At 34.8% G+C, this 15,815-nt stretch overlaps 1 protein-coding gene across 1 annotated transcript in view; it reads left to right on the forward strand.

The window, feature by feature from the left end:
* Positions 1 to 15,815, forward strand: part of JMY (junction mediating and regulatory protein, p53 cofactor) — a 71,232-nt gene that overhangs the window by 37,624 nt on the left and 17,793 nt on the right. The window contains exons 3-4 of the mRNA XM_081088798.1: positions 4,919 to 5,069; positions 9,015 to 9,184. Of these exons, the coding sequence (XP_080944924.1) occupies positions 4,919 to 5,069; positions 9,015 to 9,184 (321 nt within the window). The remainder of the gene's footprint in view (positions 1 to 4,918; positions 5,070 to 9,014; positions 9,185 to 15,815) is intronic.

Consider the following 15,815-nt stretch of genomic DNA (forward strand, 5'->3'; position numbering starts at 1 on the left):
ATGATGCAGATGGGAAGAAGCAAATCTCTTTTACCTCCTCCAACCCTGAAATCTCCTCCCACCCTTCCTATTGACAAAGCCTAAATGTGGTTTGCAGAGCTTGAACCCTAGCATCACAGGGCAGAAGGTGGAACTTGGAGCTAACAGACAAGCCATTTGCATACATTTCAGATTTTCAAAGTTAGGGAAGACATCTAGTAACCTAGCATATGATCTTAGGTAAAATAAACTTCCAAGTTCTTTAAAGGGTACAAAGTTTAATCAGTCAGGTCTTTGAAAAGGATTTCTATTCAAAATGTGCCGAGTAAGAGTTTAAAATTTTGGCTGCAGTATTCAATTTATTAAATTACTATTCCATACTTGTGAATTCTAATATTATATTTTTTAACTTGAGTGCTTTAAAATCAGAAGTAAGCACAATAAAAAGCAGAAACCTTGATGGTTTTGTAATAGCAAACAAGTCTTCTAGAACCCTTAAATCTAAGCTGTAGTCTAAATATGCCACTTACTGCTAAGAATCCCACAGAGGTTTCCTGTTTCCTGTCAAATTAAATACAGATTCCTCAGCCTGACATTAAAGGCCTCATGGTGATCACAACCTCCTTTTCTGGTCCTATCTCCCATTACCTTTATCTGTTTTACCTAAACCCCTGCCAGGCTGGACTGCTATCTATCTCTTATCATACACTTATCTTTCCTGCCTCTAGGCTTTTGCTCAGGTTAATTCTTGCTCCCAGCATGCCTTTTGAAGGAGGTTCTCTTTCTCCATCTGTGCCTGTCAAAATCCTATGCCTCAACGTCCAAAGCTTCTGCAGTTATGAACCTCAATAAGTTCTATTTTTTTGTAGTGATTTTTTTCTCTTTATTTTTCCCCCATTATCATTTACCTCACCCTGCTCCCTATAAATAGCTAAGTTCCTCTCACCAAACCTTTCATTTTTCTTAAAGATCTTAAAACACCTTTATTCCTTTTTACTCAGAGACACTGTTTGCCATCTATAATATCTGGTCAAAATGCTACTTATTATTCCCTTTAGAAAGTTTGCCCAGACTTTGCACCCCAAACTCCACAGCTGGTGCTCCCCATGGTATCTTAAGCATACTCTATCATGGCATTTTTCATACTCTACTAGAGGCCCGGTGCACAAAATTTGTGAACTCGGGGGCAGGGTGGCGGGGGAGGTCACTCAACTCGGCCTGCGCCCTCTTGCAGTCCAGGAGCCTTCAGGGGATATCCAACTGACAGCTTGAATAATTGAATAATTGAGACCTTTGTCAAAGGTCTCACAGCAGAGCTAGTCTCATTTCAAACCAGATTTCTTCATCACATATATCTCTCTTCCTACCCTCAATTAGATTGTAAGTTTCTTGGGAGGAGAATATACATGTTACTCATATATTTCCTCTAAAGCACCTACTGATACAGTAGTCTCTGCATTCAAATTATGTAATTGAGGTGATTTCCAAATATTAGCCATGGGAAAATCTAAAAGGAAAAAAAAAATCAACCATATCCAGTAGTAGCATCATTTAAGTTTGACTCCTGCAGTTTGAAACTGGAGATACAGTAATCATTTGAGAATTTAAAAAAAAACCTAGTCTAGATGAGTATGGAATTGGATATCAAGAATCCAAGCTGCTGCTACTGGCTTAATTGTCTTTGCTTGGTACTATTTTTATAGTCTCAGAAATGGAGTTTACATAATTCTGCTTCCAAATTAATAAGACATTTATGTTCTGATCCATATCTCCACTTCCTCTCCCCCACACACTGGAAAAAAGAGGTACGTCTCATAATTTTTGGGCCTTATAAATGAAAACATGAGCTCATTGTTTGCTTGACTAGAAACAGGAAACCTCTGGGATAGTGTGTCTTCAGCCTGTCTTTTTGGTATGATTTGTGACCCCAAGAAAAGATAAAAGCATTTTTTCTTGTTCATACTTAAAAATATATGTATAATAAAGAAGATTTGGAAAGTTCAGATTTTAAACAGGAAGAAAAATATTACCAATAATTTACTACCAAAAGATGACATCAATAATAATATACTTTACATATTTTGTCTTTTTTTTCCTGGGTATTCTTTTATGTAATTGAAATTACATCCCTGCACAATATTGCAGTGAAAACTCTGGTTATTATTCTTGGAAGATATTGTCTTAAAGACCTTCAAAAAGTATGGTATCATAAAATACTTTCCAAAAAATGTTTTAATCATTGTATAGTTCCACTAGCAGTATATAAGTGTGTGTCTTTTTCACCATTACCACCTGTTTAGTCTCATCATTTCTTAAAAAATCTATTTTTATTGATTTCAGAGAAGAAGGGAGAGGGAGGGAGAGAGATAGAAACATCAATGATGAGAATCATTGACTGGCCGCCTTCTAGGGATCAAGCGTGCAACCCAGGCATGTGCCCTTGACTGGAATCAAACCCAGGACCCTTCAGTCCATAGGCCGATGCTCTAGCCATTGAACCAAACCAGCTAGGGACTGTTTAGTCTCATTTTTAATATTTACTTAATGAATCTTTCTAAGTGGTTATCATCCTGCCATCTAAAAGCAACTATTTGTGTCTTATCTTCTCCCCTTCCCTGCATCAACTTATTCTTATCTGGGCTCTTTCTTCACAGGGGAAAACAGAGATCGTGGACAGGAGTTCCCTTCATCCTTTCTTTACCAAACCCCAAACCTACCTTTCTTTGTGCCGTGAAGGAATTCTTTCTCTTTTTGCCAAAAGCAAATCCCTACACCAGTACTCTGATCCTGTCCCTTCTTATCTTTCAAGGACCTTCCCACTCTTGTTAGCCCCATCTCTTTCCTGCATCTATAGGTTCTGCTTGATACATCTTTTCACTGCTCAGACCGCTCCATGATCTTCATTAAAATAAAACAAAAAGCAAAGGGCCTTACCTTAAGCCTTATTGTTTTTTAGCCCCACCATATTTTCCTCAATTCACATGTCTTTCAAAAGAATATTTATTGTTACATGTCCACATTACTCTCCGTATTAAAAACATGTTTGGAAGTGAACCAGTACTTCAGCTGAGATCTGATGATGTGATGTGAGGTAATGGGCAAAGGGAGTTTGCTTATTTCCCAGACCTGTTGTTGGCTAAGGTCAGTGATCTTGATGCTGTTAAGTCTGGATACTAGTTATCATCCTACTTGATCCCTAAATAGTGTGTGACAGCATCAATTTCTCCTCCTTTGAATCTTGCTCCTTATGTAATTCCACACTTTTACGGGTGTACCCCCTACCTCTGGCTTGGTTTCTGTATGCACTTTTTCACCCAACCTGAGTGCCGGAATGAACTTGGGGGTCAGTCATGAGCCTTTCCCTTGTGACTTCCTTAGGTAGCCTCATTTATTCTCATGGCTTTAAATGTCTTCTGTGTGTCAAGGTGACCCATGGCCTTTGCAAACTCAAATCTAAAATACGCAAAACGAAATCCTCTGTCTTCTTCCTTTTGAAATAAGCTATTCCTCCCTTCACTGTTTACTTTTTAAGGAAATGCCAATTGCACATACATATTTTCCCCCAGTAATCTTGGATTATTCTTGACCCCTCCCTCTTCTCTGGCATTGTCCTTCTTAACACTGCTAATAAATTGTTCACTGTGTGCTGGGCACACTATTCCTCTATCTGGAAGACTCCTCATTTGCTTAAGGAACAAGTGTATTATAGCTAACAGTAAATGTTACCGTCCATTGGGTGTTAAATTTCCAGGTGATTAAAATTTTATTTTGGTTTTAGACTTTCAATTTCTATTTATTGCACAATTTAGAGAATATGGCCTGTACAGTTTCTACTTTTGAAACTTATTATCAATTTTTATATCAAGGCTTGTAACACTTGATAACTTTTTAAAAAGTATCCCAGGAGTGTATCAACATTTTTCTGTATATTTTATTTTCACGTTCCTCATGGTTTTAACTTCTCATTTCATTTTTAACAGTCTTTTCTCAAGATATGATAAAGTAGGATGGAATGTGTATAAAGAGTTTATTGATATTCTTGTTGGATTGCACCCTTCTTCCATGTTAAACTTACCTATGTGATGATTTTATGTACCTTAATATTAATATTGTCACTTCAGTTAATTTTATTTTAGCATTCACCTGGTATATCTGTATCCATCATTTGGGTTTCACTTTCCTTAGTGTTTTTGTTTCAGTCATGACTCTCGTAAATAACACAAAGCTAAATTTTTATTTTTTCCAGAGCCCTTCATTAGGTAGATGGGTAGGTTTTTATGTATTATCAGTCTTAAAATATTGAGTTTTTATTTTACTTATCATTTATTAAATAAGTATTTTATTGGCACAAATAACTCTTAACCTCACTGAAAATATAATTATCACAAAGGAGGAAATAAATTTCTCATGATCTCAGCACCCCAAAATAACCAGTTACAACCGTGTGCTAAATGCCTTTTGTTTATATATGGAGGAAGAAAGGATGAAAAAGAAGATAGAGAAGGATGAAGGGAGGACAAGTTTTATGTCAGGATCTTCAACAGTGTTAATTTTCTTGTGTTATGAATTAATAGCTAGCACTCTAAAGCAGGGAAAAACAAGTATTCTTTGTTTTAGAATCAAGCACAGTGCCTGATGTAAGCATTCAGTAAATGCTTAAGAAATGAATAAAAGAAAGAAAAGAACTTTTAAAAAAATTTTTATTTTATTGATTTGAGAGAGAGGAAGGGAGAGGGTTAGAGAGAGAGAGACTTCAGTGATGAGAGAGAATCATCTACTGGCTGCCTCCTGCATGCCTCTTACTGGGGATTAAGCCCACAACCGGGGCATGTATCTTGACCTAGAATCAAACCAGTGACCTCTTGGTTAATGGAGCGACATCTAACCACTGAGCACACCAGCTGGGCAGAACTTAATTTTTTTTTCTCTCTCTCTAAAGATTTCCATGGAGAATGATTATCTGGGTCCCCGAAGAATTGAAAGTTTACAAAAAGAAGATGCTGATTGGCAGCGGAAAGCTCACATGGCTGTGCTCTCTATTCAAGATCTTACTGTCAAATATTTTGAAATAACAGCTAAAGCTCAAAAAGGTGAGTTTCTCAGTGAAGTTATCCTTGTTTAATTTTGAAAACAAGTGGTTTAAATATTTTATGTTCACATTAACTGTGTTGAAAAGTATATGAAAATCACTAATAGTCCTAACAATTAGGAAGGAAGATCACTATTAACAAAGTTATATCCTGTGAGTCTTTTCTAGATATATTAGTAATGGGATATTGATATAGTATAATTCAGTTCTGACACTAATTATTCACAATCACAGACCCCACAATTTAAAGGCACAGCGGTGAGTCTCGAACAAGACTATCCTCATCTCGGGCACTACTCCCTCATTTAGGGGGGTCCTCAGGCCATCTGCTCTTCTAACCAACTTGCTACCAATTTGGGGGTTCCCATAGCTTTTTTTGGGTTCAGTAATTCACTACAAGGACTCAAAGAACTCAGGAAAGCACATTCTTAGAACTTATAAATGATACAAATCAGGACAAGCCAAATGAGACAGAGGGCAAACTCTGTGAAGGTTCATTTCTTTCAACTTTCTTCCATAGGTGGCCATAGAAGTTCTTCAGTGGCTTCTTAATATGAATTCAAACTCAGGGCTGTTCATTATATTAATTATCTGTTATTCTCTTTACCTGCAGTTAATAATACAGATTAACATTCAGGTGATTCTTTCATCAAATCCACATTTTCTTAAGTTTAATTTAAAGCAATTTATCCCTTCAGAATGCCAATGCAGAATGAGAATACTTTTCCTTGATTTCTCCACATCCTTCGGCATTGTCATAAAAACACACAAAACCAACAATTTGATAAGTGAAAATAGTATCATGTTTTTAAATTTTACATTTCTTTGGTTATTCAATGTTGATCTTTTTTGTTTTCATGTAATAATTGGTATTTGCATATTCTTTTTTCAGTTAACATTTTGCCTATTTTTCTATGGTATTTTTTGTATTGATCTGTAAGAGCTCCTAATATGTTCATTGATATTTTTATTATATTTCTATTATAGTTGTATAGTTTTGACATCTGGTGCAAATATCTATTCCTAAATTTCCTTTTAACATTTTTTGTTATACAAATTTTATTTGTAAAAATTATCAGCTTTTAAGAATGATTTCCTTTTTAATCTTTAAATTAAAAGTAAGTTTCTGTGTTCCTCCAAATAGTTAAAACGTACTAAAAATCCTTTTATATACTTAGATTTCTTTCTAGACTGTCTTTTCTGTTCTTATACTGTAATTGTAACTTTATAACAAAATTTATTACCTAGTTTATCAATTAATCCCTCTTATTATTTTTTAAAATATCTTGGCTATACTCAATTATTCTTCACTAAAATAGTATTATAACCCTTTTGAAAAATCACATATACTCTTTTTTTTAATTAGAATTATTTCTTCCCAAACTAATATAATTCTGATCAAAACTACAATGTTTTAGGATTTGAAAGAGGATTTTAATATTCATGAGAAGAATAGTGCTTTATTTGTTAAATAAACATGTTATAGGATAATTTGTAGGGGGAAAGTGTGGTTGATATATCATGCCATTTATTCACGTTGATTAGGCTTTTTGTTTTGTTTTAGTTTTGGTTTTTTATCTGGGTCCTACACATTTCTTGTTCAGTTCACTTCTGGGCTTTTTATGTTTTACCTTTGTTATTATGAAAGGACATTATTCCTTTTAATAGGTTTTGAGCTTTATTCTTTAATCTTTAAATCTTTAATTCTGTTTTGGTGATTAATATGGTATAGAATGTGTTCAGGTTCTTATGCAGATGTTTCACTTCTATACAAAGTGAAATTTGATAGCTATGATAAAAGCTGTCAATAATTATATTGTGATTTTTATTTGTTAAAGAATAAAGTAAATATGGTTTGTTTCTTAGATTTAATAAAATGCTTTAGATAGATGGAATTACAATTAACATGTAGTGTTTGACTACGAAGTGCTTTCCTTCATCCTTTTAAGGTATGTTTTAGTTAGTAATACTTTTTGTTTTAATGTTGATGTGAGTGTTTTTGTGCATAGATGCTGGCAAAAGTGTCTGACGTTTATGCTATTGCTGCTTTTTAAACTCATAGTTTTAGTCACCAAGGTTATCGTGTCCCATCTCTCCTGGTCCTGAAATATAGATATTTGCCTAAGCAGGTGGCAAAAGTTTGAGTAAGCCATATTACTTGTCTCTCCCCATCTTCAGTCTTTTGGGAAAAAATAGTATAATATGATTAAGGAATTTTGAAAATCACATATACTTTATTATTCTGCCACCAGTCATCATCTCCTACTTCATGTCCATTTCAACTACACATAAAAATACTTTACATTTAAAAATACATTATATTAAGATGAGATATTGCTATAGAACTTGCAGGCATCAAAAGGATAATAAAGAAAATGCTATAGACAACACTTCACATGCAAATTTAACAAAGGTGAAATGGAACAATTCCCTTAAAAACAAAATTTACCACAATTCATACAAGTTGATAATAACGAATATTTTTATAACTATTAAAGGTATTGGATTTGTAGTTTAAAATCTTTCAAAAAAGAATTTTCTAGGCCCAAATGGTTTCACTGGCAAATGTTAACCAAATATCTGAATACTAATGCAGCTCTTTCTACACAATCTCTTCCAGAAAATAGAAAAGTAAAGGAACACTTCCAATTTATATTAAATGAGGCCAGCAATTCCCTAAATCCAAAACTACACAAAAACAGTACAAAAAAAGAAGAAAACGATAAACCTACATTCTACATAGATAGATGCAAAAATCCTCAACAAAATATTGGCAAATTTTAAAATATTTAAAAATTAACAATCATGACCAAATGGGGTTTATCTTTCCTCGTTCGGTATGTAAACATCAATCAATGCATTCTACTGTATTGAAGGTCTAAAGCAGTGGTTTTTAACTGGTTGTGATGTGTCACACAAAAGGACACGGAGCAGTGTCTGGAGACATACTTGGTTTTCACAACAGCATAGCGTATTACTAGCATCTAGCCAGCAGAGGCCAGAGATTGTGTTTGACATTCTATGTTGCACAGGACAGCCTACCATAATGGCTAAGAATTTTTTGGCGTATAATGTCAAAAGTGCTGGTGTTGAGAAATTCTAGTCTTAATTTAAAAAAAAGCATGATCAGTAGATGTTGAAAAAGCATTCGGCAAAATATAACATCACATGTGCTAAAAAAAGCTCAGCAAACTAGGAACAGAAAGGAATTTCCTTAAATTAATACAGTGCATCTACAAAAACCCTAAAGACATCCTCTCAATTAATGGTAAAAGACTAAATACCCCATAAACTAGGTAAAAAGTCAAGAAATGTTCATGCTTGCCATTGCTATTGAATGTAATATAGTAAATCTTAGCTGGTTGTAATAAGGTGAGAAAAAGAAATAAAATGTATATAGTTTGGAAAGGAAGAAATATAATAGTCCTTCCTATTCACAGATGATAAATAACATTGTTTATGTAGAGAATTATATGGAATCTATTTTCTAAACTCTTGGAACTAACAAGTTACTTTCTCAAGGTCACAGGATATAAGGTCATCCACAGAAGTGAATTTTAGTGGGACTTATATAATTTTAAATAATCTTGAATATTTCAACTAAGATTACCAGGAAAAATGTATAAACCATCACAGAATAAAGTTTATATAGAAACTTTGAAAGTAATGACACTGGACATGTGAAAGCATTTTTTAAAGTTAATCTGACAACTTAGTTTCATTTTCATAAAGTTATTTCTGAGGAAGATTATTTAAAATTTTTATTGAAGACATTAGAATCTAAGATATTGTGAATAATATTTTAGAGCCATTATAAGTAAATTATCATGGGGGTAGGATTTGGGTGTTTATCTTTGAGTATGTGGTTAGTGAAAGCTAAGTCTTTCAAATTCTTTAGTATCAAGTTGTTTTATATCTTAATGTCTTAAAAAATTGTTATTAATAGCTGTATACGATCGAATGCGAGCAGATCAGAAGAAATTTGGTAAAGCATCTTGGGCAGCAGCCGCTGAACGTATGGAGAAACTCCAGTATGCAGTTTCTAAGGAGACGCTGCAGATGATGCGAGCTAAAGAGATCTGTTTGGAACAGAGGAAACATGCACTAAAAGAAGAGGTAACAAAAATGCAGAAAGATAAAAAAATTTTTAAAACTTAAGATTTAATTTTATCTTTGTACAAGACTGACCTTTTTCTGATTCTACAATCAACTATTTATTTTGCACTGAGTCCATTAGACAATAATACTCAGGATGGGGCCTATGATTTGAGGTGCCATTAATAGAAAAGTTAGATACATACGGTATTTTCACAGCATCACAGTGGGAATATAGGCATCAATGCACTATTAAGACAAAAAGGAGGTCTACGTTAGAATTCCTTTGCTTTCTTTTAAAATTTTTATACTGTAATGTTCAAAGCTTTCCGACAATTATTGAAGTTTCACTGCCTAGGGAAATTTAGCAAAAATCCTAGGGCAGTAACATTTTGTCAGACTTCATTGTATTATGCTCAGACCATTACCTTTGGAACTTTCACTTTATTTCTTCTGGAATAAAACAAGGTTAATAGAGGTCCAATTTTCTTGACTGGGCTTCAATTTTCTCTTCATGGATACAAAAAAGAAAGAAAAAGCTATAGAAATCCTTGAAAAGGGTTTCTTAAAACCTACCTAAAATGAACTTCTAAAAATTAATTTTTTTTCATTCTCATCCTGTTTATCAGTGGTTTTAGTATTCCTTGTAGGGTCCAAAACAGCACTGGATATACCATTAATGCCCAAATCTTGCTTGAAAATATTGCAACCATTAAATGTATACTAAATGTGTACCTTCTAAACCCGGGGTGGGCAAACTTTTTGACTTGAGGGCCACAATGGGTTCTTAAACTGGACCGGAGGGCCGGAACAAAAGCATGGATGGAGTGTTTGTGTGAACTAATATAAACTCAAAGTAAACATCATTACATAAAAGGGTACGGTCTTTTTTTTTTTTTTTTTTTTTTTAGTTTTATTCATTTCAAACAGGCCGGATGCGGCCCGTGGGCCGTAGTTTGCCCACGGCTGTTCTAAACCATTAGTTTGGAAATACTATTACATATTTTATGTTTTATTATTAAACTCAGCCAGAACAAATAGCTTTTTATAAAAGAGTACTTAACTATCTACAATGGTGTATGCTGTTAGTTTTTCTAAGTGTTTGAAGAAGCAAATGTTATGGTCTAGGAATATAGTATTTTTGAAAATCAGGAAAGTATATAGTTTTAATAGTGAATGAAGATTAAAACTAGTGTTAGGGGTGGATCTAAGCAGGTGTTCTAGATAGTAGGTAGTAACATTTGATGGTTTAGGCACAACTATTGAGTTTGTGCGCTGTACCCAGAGTTAAAACTCAAAATACTAGCATATCAAAGATGAAAAGCAGTCAAATTATTAAATAAATATTGGATTGCTTTTCCTTTTCTTTACCCATTTTCTACCTTATTGAGATAGATAGTTAACAATTTATTGTATCATACATTATTAAGTCGTTTTGGGGGGGGGGAAATGAAATCACTTTTTGGGGGCCAATATGTCACACATGAAATATTTCTAAAACCAAACTTCTTCATTTCCCCGTAAAGCAGGTCTTCCTCAAATCTCTCCTTTCTGCTAAGGGCGCATGGTTCTTCAAGATACTCCAGGCCCAAAACCTTAGGGTCATCTTTAACTCTTCCCTTTCCTTTGCCTCCTTTTTCTGCTTGTTAGAATTCTTCCCAACTAAAATGTCCCTGCTCAGTTTATTCATTTAATAACTATTTGTTTAATGTTTTTAATGTTTTTGCTAGGAATTATAATAGGTGATGGGGATAAAGACATGATTAGTACTCCCTCCCCCCCTTTTCTTTAAGCATAAAAAGGTGCAGTCCTGGTGTTTTGAGTTCTTAGAGTATGGTGGGGTAAGACATGGGCAGTGTGCAAATGAGCTGTGAAATAGACAGGTATCATTATATGCAAAGTGGACCCTTGGAGGAATATTCCACTTTGACCCAAACGTCATAAGGTGAAAAGAACTGCATGTTGCAGGAGTCCTAGAAGAGGCAGGAAAGGTCAGCCTAGTTATCTGGAGGAGAGTGAGAAAGGAAGTTGGAAAGTAAGCAAAGTTTAGGGTTGGCCTTCTGTGCCCTGCCAAGAAATTTGAATTTTACCCTAAAAACAGTATAGAGCCATTGTAAGATTTTAATCAAGGAGTAACATGATCAGATTTGTTTTTATGAAATATTATTCTGGGCAGTTTCTAGAAAATTGATTTGAAAGCCATTCTTAAATCCTTAACCCATTTTCTTTACACAGGAAACTTTTCAAATTATGTTTTACTAATGATCGTTGAAAGCAAAGCGTTTCTCATAATTTGGATCTTTAATTCTGTAATGAAAGAGGTTTGAGTTAAAGGCAATAGGAAATTGAGAAAGATTAAACTTACATTATGTTTTGATAACCTGAAATTGTTGCTTTTAAAGCTACTCGGTATTTCTAGGCAGCTGAGAGCTTGAGGTCCAGATTGCACAGGTCTGGCCTCCTCCTGAATGGACATGAGCTTGTGCCTTTGTTCAGATAGCACTGCAGTCATCTTGAATAGACTTGTAGAAGAGGCAAGAAGTATGGATTTTTGTTTGGACAGAGGAGAATGAGCTGGATTAGGCAACTGAATTTATTTTTTTTATTTTTTTTAATGTATTTTATTGATTTTTTACAGAGAGGAAGGGAGAGAGATAGAGAGTTAGAAACATCGATGAGAGAGAAACATTGATCAGCTGCCTCCTGCACATCTCCTACTGGGGATGTGCCCGCAACCCAGGTACATGCCCTTGACCGGAATCGAACCTGGGACCTTTCAGTCCGCAAGCCGACGCTCTATCCACTGAGCCAAACCGGTTTCGGCAAGGCAACTGAATTTATACTAGCTATTTTAAGAGAGGAATTATACTTCAGAAGGATTAGATAAGAATAAAATTATTTGCTTCATCATTAGATTTGTAGTACTTTGTAGCTCAAAATGATTTTTAAATCATATTTTGAGACATACTTCATATACCATACAGTTTTCCCATTTAAAGCATAACTAAGCAATACAGTCAACTGCAGAATATTTTCATAACCCCCAAAATAAACCTGTGTCCATTAGTAGTCTTTCTTCATCTCTCCTCCAACCCTCCCCCAGACCTAGGCAATAACTAATCTACTTTCTCTATATAAATTTTCTATTCTGGACATTTTACTGTAAATGGAATTATAAAATATGTGGTTTTTTTACTTAGCACGTTTTCAAGGTTCATCCATGTTGTAGTGTGCATCACTTGAAAGTAAAGCATTTTTATTATGCCTTTTGTTATGTTTTGTTTTGTTTGGGGGGTTTTTTTTTTTGGTGCCAAATTACACTTTATTGCATGGTCATACCATATTTTGTCATTCATCAATTGATAAACATTTGGATTCATACTACTTTTGGAGCTATTATAAATAGTGCTGCTGTGAACATTCATGTACAAGTTTTTTTGTCTTGATATATATTTAGTGTGCAAATGCTATTTAACCAATTGAGGAACTACCAGACTGCTTTCCAAAGCAGCTGTACCATGTGCATTCCCACTAGCAGTATAGGAAGGTTAAAATTTCTCCACATATTTACATTACTACCACCAATGCTTCTTACAATTTGTCTTTGTATCATAGCCATTCTGGTGGGTGTGAAGTGGTATCTCATGGTTTTGACTTGCATTCCCTAATGGCATTGATGTTGAGTATCTTTTCGTGTGCTTATTGCCCACTTAACGTATCTTCTTTAAATAAACATTCAGATCTTTTGGCCATTTTTAAATTTTTTTATTACTAATTTGAAAGTTCTATACAAGTCTTTTATCAAATACATATATAATTTGTAAATTTTTGCTCCCATTCTGTGGATTGACTATATTGTTTTTTAAAACATTGAGTATATTTGTGAAAGTAGTACATTTTTGTCTGTAAAGAAGAGCTAAATGTCTCTGCTTAACTATACATATAAACGCCTAAGCAACCATTACAACGGAACAACCAGTCGCTATTATGCACACTGACCACCAGGGGGCAGGTGCTCAATGCAGGAGTTGCCCCCTGATGGTCAGTGCGCTCCCACAGAGGGAAGCTCCGCTCAGCCAGAAGCCATGCTCACAGCTGGCGAGGGCAGCTGTGGCAGCTGCATGGCACCCAGCCCCAGTTCGGGCTCCTCCCTGGCCACCTACCGCACTGCTATGTCCCTCGGGGGATGTCCGACTGGGGTTTATGCCCAATCCCTGCAGGCCAGGCTGGGATCGGGCCTAACCGGATTGTGAGAGGGATGTCCTACTGTGAGAGGGTGCAGGCCGGGCTAAGGGAACCCCCCGGTGCACCCATTTTATGCACCGGGCCTCTAGTATTAATATAGCTTTATGAAACATTTTGGGCTTAGGAGGCATACCAAGACAGTTCTCATTGACATTTTAAAAGTGCATATACTTGCCTCTTGTTTAAAAAATACTATATGAGCCCTGGCTGGTGTAACTCAGTGGTTAGGGTGTTATCCTGTGCACCAAAGGGTCATGGGTTCAATTCCTAGTCAGGGCACATACCCAGGTTGCAGGGCATGTATGGGAGACAACTGATAAATGTTTCTCTCTTTCCCTCTTCCTCTCTCTAGAACCAATGAAAAAACATATCCTCGGGTGAGGATTTATTTTTTTTTTTAAGTGTATGAGGTATCGTGGTCGTGATCTAGAAAGAAATTTTTTTGTTAATGAAGTTAAAATTGTAGTTTTATTTTTCCCTTACATTTTTTTATTTGCTGCTGTTGTTAAAGATAAAATTGGATCTTTTTGTTACTAGCCATCTGGAATTTTCTTATAAGTTCCAGAACTTTTGAAACTTAAAATCCTAGCACTTCTTTGCCTGTGAAGTAGAGTATCACTCTTTGTCTTCATCACATTGACTAGCTTTATTCTAAGCAGACTGACATTGAGTTGTTCTGACAACATAGGGAATCATAAAATATGTGGTTTTATTTAGCATGTTTTCAAGGTTCATCCATCTTGTAGCATTCATCAGTACTTTTTTGTTATGTTTGTTTTAGGGTGCCTAAAAGAGCTGCTGAGTGTAAGGTTTCTGATTGCAGTACTTGCTATTGCAGGAACATTTTTCTTACTGGAATTGGTCTAGGGTGGTAGAGGAAGCTAAAATGGGCCCTGAGAATCTGGGATGATGATTATCTGTGGGGTCATTTTCCTTGGAGCCATCCTGTTACCTTAACAGTCTGTTTTTTAACGTTCTGGATTGTGTTTGAATCTTCAAAGGTTTTGGTAAAACTGCCAGTTAGTCATTCTTGCCAGGTTTATGATTGTTGTGTGTATATAATATATGCATTGTGCTTTTTATATGCGTCTGTGGTGATTTACTATACAGTTTTATTAGCGTTAATTTAAGGTGACCACATTACTCATGAGAAACAGAACAAATGTCAGTTATTAAGCCCATCCCAAACAAACGCTTGCCAGTGAAGACCTTGTGATACAGTACTACCCTGTGATTTAAGTGATGGGGAGACTTTTGTTCTTTTAAAAAATGTCACTATGTTGTGTTTCCTTAGGTTATTTTGAAGACAAAAGACTTTTTCCTGATGTGACAAAACACTTTAAAAATAGCAATTAAATTGAAAATATTTAGTAATATTTGACATGAGTATAATGCTGAACTTGAAACAAAATTTCTAAATTAACACTGAAATATTAAATGTCACTGGGCAAGTAAAATTCTATTTAAATTTTAAATTTTCTTAACACTATCTAGTATTCAGAATAAGTATGATGCCTTTTACTCTATCTCCTTTTTAACTGTTTCTGAGTCTTGACTATAGCCATTCTTACCCTTTTTAGGTCACAGACAATTTGTCCCTTTAATGATTTGAAAGCGAGGAACCCTGTACTCAGAGAAATACACATATGCACAGCTTTGCACACAAATTTAGTAGGTTCCCAGATCATCTGTATCTGAGCCTCTATCTGCTGGTGTTCAAATTTTTCCATCAAAAACTCTTGAAAATATTATTGCCCTTTTGGCCCGATACTTTTGAAAGGGTGAGTTCAGTTAGTTGTGACTATTTTATTCCACACTTTCAATAGTATATTCCCCATCAATCCATATTTTAAAACAACAGCACAGTCTATCCAGATACATCTTTAATTTCAGATATTATTACTTACAGATCACATCAGATTTTAAACCACTGAACAAGGTTAAGCTACATATAATTACACAGGGTTAGGAGTAGGATATATTTTAGAAGTATCATTAAAATAATGTTTATTAATGAAATAAGGGATTCTTTTTATAGTTATTAATTGAAATAGATACTAAAATTAAGATGCCATCATGAAACAAATCATATATCTCAATTAATTTGTGGACTGCTACTTTCTGTTGACCATGTTCTCTGGTTAATAGGGAATTAACCAGAAAACCCTTTGGATTCCAGTCCTTGCGGTTGAAAGATCTAAAAATATACCAATGTGCTTTCTTGTCTTGGCAGAGGATTTTAACCATTCCCATTCATATTTTTAAAACTGATTCTTTGAGGTCATCACTATGAATATACATAAACTTATAGAATATTGAGCTGATTGTATTTACCAATCCTGAGACTAGTTCCTTTTATTTCATTATTTTGTCTTTCTCCTAAAAGCATATGGCTAAATTATGATTA

Source organism: Myotis nattereri (genome assembly GCF_964212035.1).
Source record: "Myotis nattereri genome assembly, chromosome: 4".
Taxonomy (NCBI): domain Eukaryota; kingdom Metazoa; phylum Chordata; class Mammalia; order Chiroptera; family Vespertilionidae; genus Myotis; species Myotis nattereri.